The sequence below is a fragment of the Aquarana catesbeiana genome, linkage group LG01 (assembly GCF_042186555.1).
Source record: "Aquarana catesbeiana isolate 2022-GZ linkage group LG01, ASM4218655v1, whole genome shotgun sequence".
Taxonomy (NCBI): Eukaryota; Metazoa; Chordata; class Amphibia; order Anura; family Ranidae; genus Aquarana; species Aquarana catesbeiana.
Genome location: NC_133324.1, coordinates 190,188,535 through 190,204,001, shown reverse-complemented (window position 1 = coordinate 190,204,001; position 15,467 = coordinate 190,188,535). Strand labels below are relative to the sequence as shown.

Below are 15,467 nucleotides of genomic sequence, written 5' to 3'. Positions count from 1 at the left end.
GGCAGCCCTGTTATCACTACAATGAAATCCTGAACAGACACAGGCATTTCTTCCACAGGCTGAGAACCAGCCAAAATACATTGTAAACAAATGATGAATTGAGCAAAGGGAAAGGTATGTCCAGCCTTTCCATGCATCTCTATGAAACAAAAATTCTGTTTTGAAGTAGTAAACTAGTTTCATTGTCAATATTTGGTTTATCGGATGATGAAAGAATAGCTCTACAATACCTTTAAGGGTGCCTAGGAAACAAATAAACCACAAGGCAGGTAGTGTGCCAACAAATAAAAGTTAACACTTTTTAAATCAGTTCTGTGTATCATATGTAAGCATTTTATTATTATACAGGATTTATATGGCGCCAACAGTTTGTGCAGCGCTTTACAACATGAGGGCAGACATTACCGTTACATTACAATTTGGTACAAGAGGAATCAGAGGGCCCTGCTCGTTAAAGCTTACAATCTAAAAAGGGAGGGTCAATTGATACAAAAGGTAATAGCTGTGAGGGATGAGCTGATGGAGGTAAAACAGTGTTTTGAAGTAAAACATTGTTAGTTAGAAGCAGGATAGGCTTCTTTGAAGAGAAGGGTTTTCAAGGATCGCCTAAAGATGGATATATTAGGGGACAGTCGGACAGATTGTGGTAGGGAGTTCCAAAGGATGGGAGAAGCTCTGGAGAAATCCTGGAGGCGAGCATGGGAGGAGGCCATATGACCCCTAGGCACCTTTAAATTCACGCTGCTGCCTACAATCAACTAAGTTCCAATGTTCCATACAACCCTTACCGCCATCAATAAAAAGGTCCTAGAAAAAGGAAATAGTTTTGTCTTTTTTTTGGTAACTGAACTCAAAAAGTGAAGATTTCCAATGTTGTATAACCACCTAGAAGTGCTAATTGTGCCCAGTTTTATTTGTAACCTTAAAAACATACCCTTTCTCTTGAATCCCCCCTAAAACCCTAAAACAGTACAATTCCTGATAAGTGTGGGTACCCAAGCACTTGTGCCTACAACGTTATAGCCATATATCTGCAGTGTGAGATCTCAGGCATTTCTGCCTCTGACTGTTCGTCTTAGGAGATCTTGAGTGAAATTTGGTGATATCACTACTGAGCTGCTTCTTGTTCTCCTTGTTGGTGGCTCTGATTTGAAGAAGCAAAGCTCTGTCTCTCTCAAGATGGCGGCCTCCACACACAGAGATAATGCAGAGTAAGGTATTAGGCTACTTTCACACTGCGGCGTGCGGGCGCTGGCGGTACAGCGGCGCTAAATATAGCGCCGCTTTACTGTCGTCTTAGCGGGGCGGTTTAAACCCCCCGCTAGCGGCCGAAAAAGGGTTAAAACAGCCCGCAAAGCCCCGCTGCAGCGGGGCTTTGCAGCGCTGCCCCATCGTTTTCAATGGGAAGGGGCGCTTTAGGAGCGGTAAATACACCGCTCAAAAGATGTGGCTTGCAGGACTTTGACGGCCCTGCAAGTGCACCGCTCCAGTGTGAAAGCCTTCGGGGCTTTCGCACTGGAGTGCATTGAGCGGCTCTTTCGGGGCGCTTTTTTTTTTTTAAGCACTTTAGCGCCTGCACGCCTCAGTGTGTATTTATTAAACGTCAGCAGATACACTTTTTGTAGCTGCCGATTAGTGGAACTCCGCTTTAAGTAACTGATTATTTGAGAACTTGAGCTAAATGTAAAAGGATCAACTTTAAATAAGGGAGTCACATTATTCTGACTCACTTTTTGGTAATTTTTCATTTAAAGTGGTTGTGAAGGCTGAAGGTCTTTTACCTTCATGTATTCTTCCTCACCTGAGCCTGCTCTAGATCCAGCAATGTGCAAGAGAGCCTCGGCTGTCCTGGGTCTCTTTCTCCTCATTGGCTCCCACTGCTGTCAATCACAGACAGTAAGGAGGGGGTGGGGCAGAGGAAAGGCTCTGTGTCGAGCACGAACCAGTGTCCCCCATAGCAGGCAACTTGGGGGGAGAAGCCATGAACACCAGCAGTGGACTTGAGAAGAAGAGAATCAGGGTAAGCAGTGGGCTGAACATTAAAAAACAAAAACACACACAACACAAACTTACAGATCATTATACTAACACATGCGATTCAAGGGTAGCTATCTCCCCTGCGGAGCTATTGTGTTCTGACAGGGTGACTGCCCCCTCTCACCAGAACACACTGATCAGTGCTCTCGGTCACTGGCTGCCAGCACTGATCGGATGCTGGTTTCCCAGCATGCTCCTTTGACAGAAGCCGTAGTCAGACTGGCTTCTGTCAGACATGGAGATGTCCAAAAGTCAGCTGGTTCCTGTTGAACTGACCCAAACTATAGACTATTGAGCTGAGGTGAACAACAAAATAAAAATTTCAAAAAGTCTAAAGCTCCAATTTTTTTTTTTAAGCTTTCATCACAATGAAATACAGTAACACTACACAAGGCTTTTAAAATGCCTATTTCCTCCTACGTTAGACTGTTCCACAATATTTTCTCCACCCTTTATGCTAGCCAATAAGTGCTTTAAAATGCCTTCTGTGTTTTGAATTTAAAGTATAATTCCAGGCTAAACCTAACAAGTCTTAAAAATCCCCCTCCTAACACCTATGCCGACTAACCTGGGTAATATAGATGTATATACTTACCTATTTTCAGCACGGTTCAGTCACTGCGGCTGCAGGGGAGAGGAGGGACCGACAACGGATGGGCAATAGGACTTTATGGGTGACCTCAGCGCTCCCAGGCATTGCCAGGAGATATCAAGCACTCTCTCCTCTACCCTGCAGCTGCTGCTGGTTGACACAGGGATCACGTGACTGGAGTGGAGTGGGATGAAAATAGATAGAGATATATATATCTCTATCTACTGCTTTATTACACAGGTTAGTAAACATAGGTGTAAGGGGGGGTTAAGTGTAGTTATGTTTAGCCTGTAATTCTACTTTAACATTTTTCCAACCACAAGGTATTGCATTTTTAAAGTGTATGTAAACTAACACATTTATCTTATTTTCTCCTTTTTGGTCTGTTAAATATGCAATTAAAAGGGTTTTATTATATCTGTTTGACAAGAACTAAAAAAATATATATACCGGTAGAACTCTTCATCCAGAAACCTTGTGAGCTGATGTTTCCTGTGCTTTTTACTTCTGAACTGCTATCAGTTAGCATTGTTCCCTGCTACCTCCATGGGCTGGACACACTCTGTCTTAGGGTGATAATATGCTGCTCAGTACAGTTGTGACCCAAGGACAGGAAGGGAGTAAATGACAAGAGTACCAGGGTAATAAAAGAAAATGAACGCACAATAACCAAGACACATTTTTTACCAAGGACTTAAACATGTGCATCTAGAAACCATTGACAATCTGATCTGTTAATATACCCAACATCCCTTCTCTACTGTACATACAGTGGGGAAAATTATTATTTGCTCCCCTGCATATTTTGTAAGTTTGCCCACTTACAAAGAAATGAAGTGTCTATAATTTTTATCATAGGTGTATTTTAAATGATTGAGAATATCAACCAAATATTCAGAAAAAAACACGATACAAATGTTATAAATTAAGTTGCACTTCAGTGAGTAAAAAAAGTATTTGATCCCCAAGCAAAACATGACATAGTACTTGGTGGAGAAACCCTTGTTGGCAAGCACAGAGTTAAGACGACGATTCTGGTAGTTGGTGACCAGGTTTGCACACACCACAGGAGGGATTTTGGTCCACTCTTCTTAACAGATCTTCTCCAAATCCTTAAGGTTTCTTGGCTGTCGCTTGGAAACTCGAAGTTTCAGCTCCCTCCATAACTTTTCCATAGGATTAAGGTCTGGAGACTGGCTAGGACACTCCATGACTTTAATGTGCTTCTTCTTGAGCCACTCCTTTGTTGCCTTGGTGGTATGTTTTGGGTCATTGTCATACTGAAAGACCCATCTTCAGTGTTCTGGCTAAGGGAAGAAGGTTCTCTTCCAAGATTTTACAATACATGTAGAGGTCGACCGATATATCGGCCGATAATCGGCAGATTGTGCTGATAAAAAAGGCGGATATCAGCGGACTTGCAAATGACTTCTGTAATAGAAGTCAATACAAGTTGCCTGAAAACTTCTGTGAAGAGACTACTCTCCTCCTCTGGGCAGCCTGCCAAATCTGATAAAAAGAACCTGAAGGATACAATGTTTACACTTATGAATGAACTGAGCTCTGTGTGTAGAAGCTCTCAGTTTAACCATTTAAAGACTAAATCTTTTCTGACTCTTGTTGCTTACAAGTAAAAATCCTGTATTTTCTGCTAGAAAATCACTTAGAACCCCCAAACATTATATATATTTTTTTTAGCAGAGACCCTAGGGAATAAAATAGCGGTTGTTGCAATATTTTATGTCACACGGTATTTGCGCAGCGGTCTTTCAAACACAATATTTTTTGAAAAAATACACTAATAAATTAAAAAAAAAAAAACTAAGCAGTAAAGTTAGCCCATTTTTTTTCATCCAAAAGTTTTGATTACCTGTTTTTGTGTATTTAATATTTAGGATATAGTTTTTTTTTTTTTATTTATTTTTTTATCTAAATCCTACATACAAGTGAACTGATTGGAGGTTTGTTTTGTTTAATAAATGTTTAAATGTAAAAAATTTTCTGTATCACTTAAGGTTGCTATCACACTGGAGCGGGCATGCGTTGACGGTAAAACGCTGCTAGTTTTAGCGGCACTTTACCGTCATTTTAGCGGCGCTATTCGGCTGCTAGCAGGGCGCTTATAACCCAGCTAGCAGCCGAGGAAGGGGTTAAATGCGCCCCTGAATCGCTGCTGCCAAAACGCTTTGCAGGCGCTTCGGCAGCGGTGCGCATTCATTTCAATGGCCAGGAGTGGTGGTATACACCGCTCCAAAGATGCCGCTTGCAGGATTTTTTTTTAACATTCTGCCAGCGCATCGCCTCAGTGTGAAAGCCCGAGTGACTGCAGGGGAGCCGTTTTACAGGCACTTTACAGGCGCTATTTTTAGCCCAAAAGCGCCTGAAAAAATACCCCAGTGTGAAAGGGGTCTAACTGTTAGATTTTATGAGATGAAGGGAAAAAAAAAAAAAAAATCGGCCTAATATATCGGCCCAAAAAAATCGGCATCACATATCGGCCATCGGCCACCGTGATTTCTAAATATCGGCATCGGCCAGAGAAAAACCCATATCGGTCGACCTCTAGCCTTGTGTATTGGCCCCTCAATGCGGTAAAGTCGGCCTGCACCTTTAGCAGAGAAACAGCCCCAAAGTTTCCACCACTGCTTGACTGTAGGGAAGGTGTTCTTAGGGTCGTAGTCAGTATTTTTCTTCCCTCAAACACAGCGAACCAAGTTAATGCCAAAGAGCTCAAATTTGGTATCATCTGACCACAGCATTTTCTACCAATCCTTCAGATGTACATTCATGCCAATGAACTAGAGCAGCACGATTAATCGTCAAGAATCGTTATCGCGATCTTGACTAAAGTGTTTCCCGATTCTTTCTATGCAAAGAATACTCTCTGCTCTTCTGAAGCCACAACCTTTAAAAGAAAGGAAGGAAAAAACTGGGCAGTCTGCCAAGAATCAAAACATTCCTTATCAGTTGAAGTTAAGTGTAAACATTGTAACAATTTGTCAATGGAACAGACCTTGTGTAAGTGAAAAAAGTTTAACCACTTAAACACTAAACCTTTTTCTGACATTTGTCAGATTCAAGTTAAAATCATTTTTTTGCTAGAAAATTACTTAGAACCCCCAAACATTATATATATATATATATATATATATATATATATATATATATATATATATTTATTTATTAGTAGACACCCTAGAGAATAAAATGGTGGTTGTTGCAATATTTTATGTCACACTGTATTTGTGCAGCTGTCTTTCAAATGCAATTTTTTTGGAAAAAATCACTTTAATGAATTAAAAAAACAAAAAAAAAAAAAAAACTAACAAGTAAAGTTGGCCCATTTTTTTTGTATAATGTGAAAAATTTTCCGTCAGGATAATCATGAGAGAATCGTGATCTTTTTATTCTAAGCAAAAAAATTGTGATTCTCATTTTGGCCAGAATCGTGCAGCTCTACAATGAACATGTGCCCTCTTGAGGGGGGGAACTCGCTGCGTTTGGAGGAAGAAAAATGCTGACTATGACCCTAAGAACACCATGCCTACAGTAAAGCACGGAGGTGCAAACATTATGCTTTGGGGCAGTTTCTCTGCTAAAGGTACAGACCGACTTTTTCTGCATTGAGGGGCCAATGGATGGCGGTATGTATTTTAAAATCTTGGATGAGAACCTTTTTCCCTCAGCCAGAACACTGAAGATGGGTCGTGGACGGGTCTTTCAGCATGACAATGACCCAAATCATACTGCCAAGGCAACAAATGAGTGACTCAAGAAGAAGCACATTAAGGTCATGCAGTGGCCTAACCAGTCTCTAGACCTTAATCCTATAGAAAATTTATGAAGGGAGCTGAAACTTCGAGTTGCCAAGCAACAGCCAAGAAACTTTAAGGACTTAGAGAAGAAGATTTGTAAAGAAGAGTAGACCAAAATCCCTCCTGAGATCTGTGCAAACCTGGTCACTAACTACAAGAAACATCTTACCTCTGTGCTTGCCAACAAGGGTTTCTCCAACAAGTACTAAGTTATGTTTTGCTTGGGGATCAAATACTTATTTTACTCACTGAAGTGCAACTCAATTTATAATATTTGTATTGTGTCTTTTTATGAATTTTTGGTTGATATTCTGTCACTATCATTTAAAATACACCAAATGAAAAAAAAAAAATTATAGACCCTTCATTTCTTTGTAAGTGGGCAAACATTTTTTCAAATATTTTTTTTCCCCCACTGTACATCTGGCGCAAACAGCTTTTCTTTATGAAGCCTGCCAAATAATGAAAGCTGTGTACTGGAATAAAAGTGAAAGATAAATTAGAAAAATTAAGGGAATTTTAAAAAAAAATCTATTGCCAATGCTTACCGCTCCTTCTCCAGTTCTTCCATATACCCAGCACTCTCTCTGCTACCATTGACAAATCCCCTGCGAGGAAAGGAGCCCATTGGAACTGGGCTGCACTCCCCTGAGTGGCCTGAAAGAGAGCCTTCTCTGCTTCCATAAGATCGGTGAGGCATCTTTGACTTCATCTTCACACCTGTGAAGTTTGTGCCATCTAAATTTAATTCTGAAACGTGCAAAACATGTTTTTTAAATGCCAGTTAGCAAACCTTTTTTTACATGACAATTCAAAATAAATTAAAACTCTGATAATCAATGAAAATCAGTAAATTAACAGAGGAAACAAAAAAGGTAGGATTATGAGGCCTCATGCACACTGGATGTTTTTTACAGCTTTTTTTGGCTTCAGACGTTTTTTTCTACAGTCAAACTCCCCAGCAGGTTATCCTATGTGTGCGTGCACACATAGGCTTTTATTAGCAGTTTTTGGTAGGGGCATTTTCTAGCTGGGGGAAAAAAAAAAAACAGATCTAGTGGTTGAGAGGAGTTTTTCAGCTGTAAAAAAAGTGGAAAACGGCTTAAAAACGTGGCTATTCAGAGTTTATTAGCGTTTTTCAGCATAGTCTTTTATGGGAGCATAATTTTGCTAAAAAAAGCTAAATGCTACAGCTAAAAAAAATGCCAAAAACCACTGAAAAACTCACTCTACAGCCAACATTACAGGCTTTTTTAAAACGTTCAGTGTGCATGAGGCCTGAAGGTCTGAACATTGAGTGGGAACAAAGAGCAGAACAGGGACTGTCTTTGCAAAACATGAACAAATTAGAGAGCGCAGAAGCTTGCATACTATTTATTCATATTTCAACATGCCAATGAATAAACTTGGAATGTAGATGTTAACCTGCAATCTTATGCCCTGTACACACGACAGGATTTTCCGACAACAAAATCCACGGCTTTTTTCAGACGGATGTTGGCTCAAACTTGTCTTGCATACACACGGTCACACAAATCTTGTCGGAAATTCCAAACGTCAAGAACGCGGTGACGTACAACGAGCTGCGAAAAATGAAGTTCAATAGCCAGTGCTGCTCTTCTGCTTGACTCCACGCATGCGTGGAGCTTTGTGTGTAGGAACTGTGTACACACGATCGGAATTTACGATAACTGATTTTGTTGTCAGAAAATTTGAGATCCAAAAATGTCCGATGGAGCCTACACATGGTTGGAATTTCCCACAACAAGCTCCCAAATAACATTTTCTGTCAGAAAATCCTCTGGTGTGTACGGGGCATTACGGTTTTGTTAAACCCACAAAGTGTGCAGGCATGCCTGTATGTCTCAGGAGTGTTTTCCAACCTACGTACATGGCAGACAGGCTATGCTCTCTTTTTATCTCATAATAAAAGTCTATCACCCAAAATAAAGAAGAAAAAAAAAAAAAAAAAAACACACATACAGCTCGGTGCTGTATGAAAATTAGCAGTCAGTGAATGAGAATATATGACGCCATTATTCGGTAAATCTTTTTTTTTTTTTAGATACCATGATGCGGATTTCCTCTACAATTATTACTGTAATGCAGTGATAAATATAGGCTTGCTCACTTTTTTTTTTTTTTTTTAACGGTTATTGCTGCAGTAAGATGGTGACAAGCACATAATAGTCAACCCACAAGCTCTCTCACACAATACAGTGACACAGCTCTTCAGTAGTCTAACATACTGAATACTTGTTTCAGGTCAGTGCCTGAATATGTTGAAACCAGTGGATCACTATGATGGCCAGACAAGTAGCAGTTTCAGGATAAACTTATATGAATGAGGTCATTTGACATAGTTTTCTTTTAATATGAATGCAAATTTTGCACCATTAAAGAAACTCTAGACATGGCAAAGATCACCATTAAACTCATAAATTATAAGGCAAGCCATTACTTTCCAGTTTCTTATGGATGTCGTGTGTGTACCAAGGCTTATAAAATCAGTTCCTGGTAGCAATGCAAGGCCAGTGGCACAGCAGTGACTCTATTGCTAACAACATGCATACAAAACGATGATGGATCTTGAGAACCCCGCTGGTAAATAAGGGCGCCAGTGCTTCCCACTAAACCATTGAATAAAAAAAAAAAAAAAAAAAAAAAAAAAGGCATAGACACCACACCAGCTACCATCCAAAATATAAATTGATTGAAAACAGTTAAAAAGTCATAGCAAAAAAGTACAAATCACAAAAAGGACCAGTGAACAAAATTCTGTGGCAAATTGTTGACCTCCACTGATTTGTTAGTGTAACATGGCCCTAAAGTTAAATGTAACTGCAAGCTGGAAAGGAAGAAAGTATATCATCTGGACCTTGGTAAGGCTTTCTTCCACCCAGTATATGGATTACTGACTTGTACATTTAATTTTGTAAACTCTAGAACGTTTTGTTGGGGTTAACGAATTACAGAAAGAATAAAAAAAAAACAGATCTCAAGACCATCTTCTAATGGTCACCAAGGGGACAGGTCTTGCATACAATACATAAATCCCAACGAAAAAGGAAACATAATATAATTTGGGTCGACTCAGGCTACATCGGATAAATAAAACAGAAAAAAGGGATTACCTTTCAGCCGCTCCAACAGATCAATCTGGCCTGAAGAAGCCATAGCTTCATCCTCAATGCTTCCTTGCAGCTGTTTAAGAACATCCTGTAACAAAGAATGAAGTACAATCAGAACCCCAATAACCAACATAGTGTTATCATGGCACAGTATGAAACCAAGCTGCAAACAGTCCTGCAGTCTTTGCTATCTGTGGAGATGCAATGGCTCTGAAATGGGATCTCTCTCAGTCTGCTTCTGCAGGATTCTAAATTACACACCAATATAAGATATTGAAGCATTGGCACCAAGCCACAAAAGTCATTTTACTTCAATACTGATCAGCAAGGCATATTTATCAGTGCTCTGAATGGTATGGTCAATGTAACCTTGACTGGCTTAGATTATTATACAGATATTATTCAGCAGTATGTTTAAAATGGTTCTAAAGTCAAAAAGGTTTTTTTACCTTAATGCATTCTCTGCATTAAGGTAAAAAAAACCTTTCATGTTCAGGCCCCCCCCCCCCCAGCACCTCCTTATACTTACCTGAACCTGATCTCAATCTATAGCTGTGCCCAAGAACAGTGGCTTTCACTCTCCTCACTGGCCATGGAGGCAGCAGCGGAGCAATTGGTTTCTATTGTGGTCAGTAACAGCCCGTGAGGAGAAAGCAGAGGACAATGGACACACAGCGCAGCTCGGGACTGAGCTGGCACAAGTGCCCCCACAGCAAACGGCTTGCTATGGGGGCACTCAGAAAAGAGGAAGTGCCAGGAGTGGCGACAGGGGACCCCAAAAAGGAGGATAGGGGCTGCTCTGTGCAAAACCTTTGCACAGGGCAGGTACACATAACCCTAACATTTAAAAAAAATCCCTTTGCCAGCACTTTAAACATTTTTAAAGATAGACATAAGATTATGCAAATCTAACTCCAATTAAGACAGTTTAAAACATTTTTTTTTAATTCTTTATATAAATCCACAGTTTAAGGTGTAGAGCATGTATTGGTATTTTCACACGCAGGTGGGGCAAACTTAAAAGTACAGTAAAACAAGGCAATATCAAAAGTGCAAGTAACTGTCAAGCTGCCAAACCTGCCTGTGGGGAAAATACTCTGCAGTATGTATTAAAGTGTTACTAAACCCGCAACAGTAAAATCAGTCTGTATATGCAGCATAGCATGTTTGTTATACTCACTGTGGAACTTAAGAGGTTAATCCTTCGCATTGTGTAAAAAGGACGTTTTATCCTGTATGTACAGATCCTCCCCCGCCTGCCCTGTCTATCTGGGGAAGGCCAGCTAACACAGGCAGGTTAGCCAACCTGCACATGCTCAGTTGTGTCTTTTATGCTGGAGAGAACAGTTTCTTGTTCTCAGAGCTAGCCAGGTCACATGATATTGACATCACACACGTGGGCGTGTATACAGGCAGTAGTAAAAATCTCCTCCTTCCTGAACTCTCAGCACTGGAGAAACTGTGCAGCTTATCATGTAACCGTGGTATACAGATCATGTTAATAATTTATAATATAAATTAATAATGATTTAATTGAGAAGTAGAAGAAAGTAGAGAAGTGCAGTATGGGGAAAAGCCTGTGAACAGAAAGCAAGGCTAGGTAGGAGGTAAAGAAGAAAGGAAAGCACAAATCTTGGGAGGGAGGAATCAACAGAAAAATGAGGCAGTGGTGCATAGACACATAAGCTAACATGCAGGGGCATTAGACACCCCTAACAGCCATGTTAAAAAAGTACAGTGTGCATGAGGTCTTATGATTCAATTCTGAAAAAAGGTTATTTTATTTAATTGCATTATGTGCAATTATTATATGCTAAATAATTTTTCTGTTTAACAAAACAGTTACCAATAATAGTTATGTTAGGGCCGTTTCACATCAGTGCAATTCACATGCAATCCACATGCAGTGTGATTCAAATGAATGGGCTGAAATCGCACAGACTGCACCAAAAGTGGGGCATGCACTACTTAAAAAAAAAAAATGTACAGCAATTAGATCACATGGTACTACTCTACCATGTTATCCAGTGCAGGCAAACACAATGCATTTGTGGCATGTGTTTGGGGTGGCATTAACACCGACAGTCACTTACTGCTGATCTATGATGTGCAGTGGGTTTTGAACTGCGTTTTGGTATGAACTGGCCATTAACTGATATGCAACCATCCAAATAGCAACTTCATTCCACTTCTGCAATAGATATGACTATTCGTCTGTTTGTGTAAAAGCTTTCAGTGTTTGCATTGTCCCACAGAAAAATGGTAAGACACAGCTGCAAACCAACACACGCTGAGAAATGCGTACTGTCATTATTCTGCTAGATATTGGATGTCTGCAGTTGTCATAATGATTTTTTTTTTTTTATTGGTTAAGAATCATGGAAGCAAAGTAGTGTAGACAATCCTGTTTTGTTCAATCAACATCAGTGCAGGCATGGAAAAAAATGTTCTGCTGCATTTTTTTAGGACTTGAATAATGTCAACGAGCATCCTGGCAATAGTGGCAAAAATAACTAAAAGTGATGTCACTGGTAAAATCTACATTCACACACACTGCCAGGGCTAAAATTCTAAACAGAAAAGACAAGTTTAATGCTGATACCTTTCTTTCCTTCCTTACTCCTGAATTCAGTGTAGTTGAGGAAATCTATATCCAGGGAAATGCATGAAAGCTGGTTGATGGGGATGAAGAACTCCAGTCAAATGCCATTTTAAAAAAGTTTTTCATAGACTGGAGAAGAGTTGGAATCCCTGTTAGGTTTTGATTGCTTTAAAGCTGGCCATACATGGATCAAAATATGTCCAACTCAGCAGCGACCAACCAAGTTGTGATCCATGTATGGGCAGGCTGGCTGCACGGAAGGTGATTTAAACAATTGACTAATGTATAACCAGCCTGTTGGATTTTCCCGCTATATGTATGTACACAAGCAGGTACCCATCAAAGTGTGGGCTTGATTAAGAAAACATTTCTAACACATTGAGGTTTATTTACTAAAGGCAAATCCACTGTGCACTGAAAGTGCAGTCGCTGTAGATCTGAGGGAGATATGCAAGTAAAATAAAAAACAGCATTTTGCTTGCACATAATTAGATGATAGAAATCAGCAGAGCTTCCCCTTATTTCAGATCTTCCCCTCAGATTCACAGCGACTGCACTCTAAAGTGCACATGTAGTGCACAGTGGATTTGTCTTTAATAAATAACCCCCATTGTCTCCAAGGGCTCATGGCCCTGGTCATGAGTGAGTATAATCTAAACACATTAGCAGGGCCATTTTATACAGATTGGTCACTAGAGGGTGCAAGAAACTCAAGTGACATTTCATGCACAAATTTCAGAAAAGTATTCACAGTTCTGTTTGTAAAATTACACCAAGACAGCGAAGGCATGCCATAAAAAGGTAATAGTACGGATTTGTTCATCAATTAGCATATCTTCTCCTTATATATGAAGCTTAAGGTAATGGAGTCTACAAAATTGGCTCGGACTGCTTCCTTCACACTAAAATATCCCAATTATAAAATACTTAAGTGGTTGTAAACCCTTACAGACCACTTTGACCTACAGGTAAGCCTAGATTAAGGCTTACCTGTAGGTCCAAGAAATATCTCCTAAACCTACACGGTTTAGGAGATATTTGCAAAAAGACAGGCACCGCTGTCTACGGCACGTGCGTCGTAGACAACGGCGCACTGAGCATGCTGCTAACGGCGATATGCCGTTAGTGGCGGCTCCCGTGCGCATGCGCGGGATTGACATCATCGCGGCTCTGGCCAATCACAGCGCCGGAGCCACGTTACCCAGAAAGAAGATGGACTCTCCGCAGCAGAGGGGACAGCGGTGACATCGCAGGCTCCTGTGTCAGGTAAGTGACACATAATGGGCTACTATGAGATGCATAGTAGCCCATTATGCTTCACCTTTGCAGGGAAACAAAGAGGAAGTAAACCCATCAGGGTTTACTTTCTCTTTAAAGTGATTGTAAAGGTTTGTTTTATTTTTTACAAACAAAATAACAAACATGTTATACTTACCTGGTCTGTGCAAGGGTTTTGCACAGAGCATCCCCGAGCCTCCTTTTCTGGGGGCCCCCGGCGGCGCTCCTGGCTCCTCCTCTTTGGCGAGTGCCCCCACGGGGAGCTGATTTCCATGGGGACATCCGTGCGGGTGCAATCCCAAGTCTTGCCGCTGCGTCCATAAAGAGACTGCAGGACTCGGCCCTGCCCCCGGCTCCTGTGACACTGGATTTGATTGATAGCAGCGGGAGCCAATGGCTCCTGCTGCTACCAATTTATCCAATGAGGACCCGAGACAGCGACTGGAGCTGCTAGGCTCCTGCTCATCGCTGGAACGATCGGGGTCAGGTAAGAGAAAGGGGCGCTCTGGGGGGCAGCTGCAGCACAGAAGGTTTTTCACCGTAATGCATAGAATGCATTACGGTGAAAAACCCTGAGACTTTACAACTCCTTTCAGTGTACATATGACCCGGAAAACCAATTTTCCTCTAAAATGAGAATCCTGCCTTTACGACATTTAGAAAGTAGCTTGGTTAAATATTTGATTTGGCTCAACAACGTGCCAGTGTCCTCTATTTCCAGGGACAGTATGGTGCTTTGTTTTGAATTTTCCAGATTTGTCCTCGATAATGAGTCTGCTTACTTAGATAAACATATCAGTAAACATATCATAATTCAATCTAAATTTGCTCCAAGGTAACAGTGATGGTCACACACTAAAAACAATCTGAATCAAATGACCTACTAAAATATTAAATTGGCAACTATGTACAGTATGCTATACTAACAAAAATGCATTAAAACTTTCATTATGTGACATAGAAATTTAAAATATCCCAAACAAGTTGTAAAACCTTAATGCGGTATTAAACCCAAGAGGAAATATATTGCAGCTCACCAATTCTCAGATATGGTGGCTGCATTTTTTTTTTTTTTTTTTTTATTATTTATGTAAAACCTACAAAAAGTTTCTACTGCACCAAAGGTTCCAAGAGTACAATGGCTTCCACAATTTTAACCACTTGCTTACTGGGCAACCAGGACTCTTTCAATAGTTGGTCACCCAGCCAAAGTGCACAAATTGGGGTAGAAGGGCCTTCATAAGAGAGGTGACCAAGAACCCGATGTTCACTCTGTCAGAGCTCCAGAGATCTTGTGTGGAGATGGGACAAAGTTCCAGAAGTACCACTATCACTGCAGCCCTTCGCCAATCTGGGCATTATGGCAGCGTGGCTAGACGGAAGCCTTTCCTCAGTGCAAAAACAAAAGCTTGCTTGGAGTTTCCAAAAAAGCACCTTAAGGTGGAACAGGATTCTCTGGTCCGCAGAACCAAAGATTGAATTGTTTGGCCTCAATTCTAATGTTGTCTGGAGGAAACCAGCCACTGTACATCATTGACCAATACCATCCAAACAGTGAAGCATGGTGGTGGCAGCAGCATCATGCTGTGGGGGTGTTTTTCAGCAGCAGGGACTGGGAGGGTTGAGGGAAAGCTTAATGGAGCAAAGTAAGGAGACATCCTCAATGAAAACCTGTTCCACAGCACTCAGGACTTCAGACTGGGCCAAAGGTTAAATAGTAGGTAGGGTTAAAGACACCAGTCCATCCAGTTCAACATGTGTGTGTATTTATGTATCTAACACTTCCCATATCCCTGTATATTGTGTTCACTAAGGTGTCCATCTAAAAGTTTTTTTTTACATTTCAGACACTTTCCATTCACACCACCGTTTGTGATAGGGAATTCCACATGCTAACTGTTCTAACAGTAAAGAACCCCTTACAAAGTTTAGGATTAAACCGCTTCTCATCCAACTTCACTGAGTGACGTGTCCTCTTGAACAACCCAAGACTGAACAGTTTTTTCCCCAAT

General features: G+C 40.7%; 1 protein-coding gene across 5 annotated transcripts in view; it reads right to left on the bottom strand.

Annotated features, from left to right (window-relative positions):
• Positions 1-15,467, bottom strand: part of APC (APC regulator of WNT signaling pathway) — a 215,289-nt gene that overhangs the window by 88,666 nt on the left and 111,156 nt on the right. For all 5 annotated transcript variants that reach the window (XM_073624614.1, XM_073624616.1, XM_073624618.1 and 2 more), the window contains 2 exons: positions 9,579-9,663; positions 6,993-7,194 (listed from right to left, as the gene is read on the bottom strand). In XM_073624614.1, coding sequence (XP_073480715.1) covers positions 6,993-7,194; positions 9,579-9,663 — 287 coding nt within the window. The remainder of the gene's footprint in view (positions 1-6,992; positions 7,195-9,578; positions 9,664-15,467) is intronic.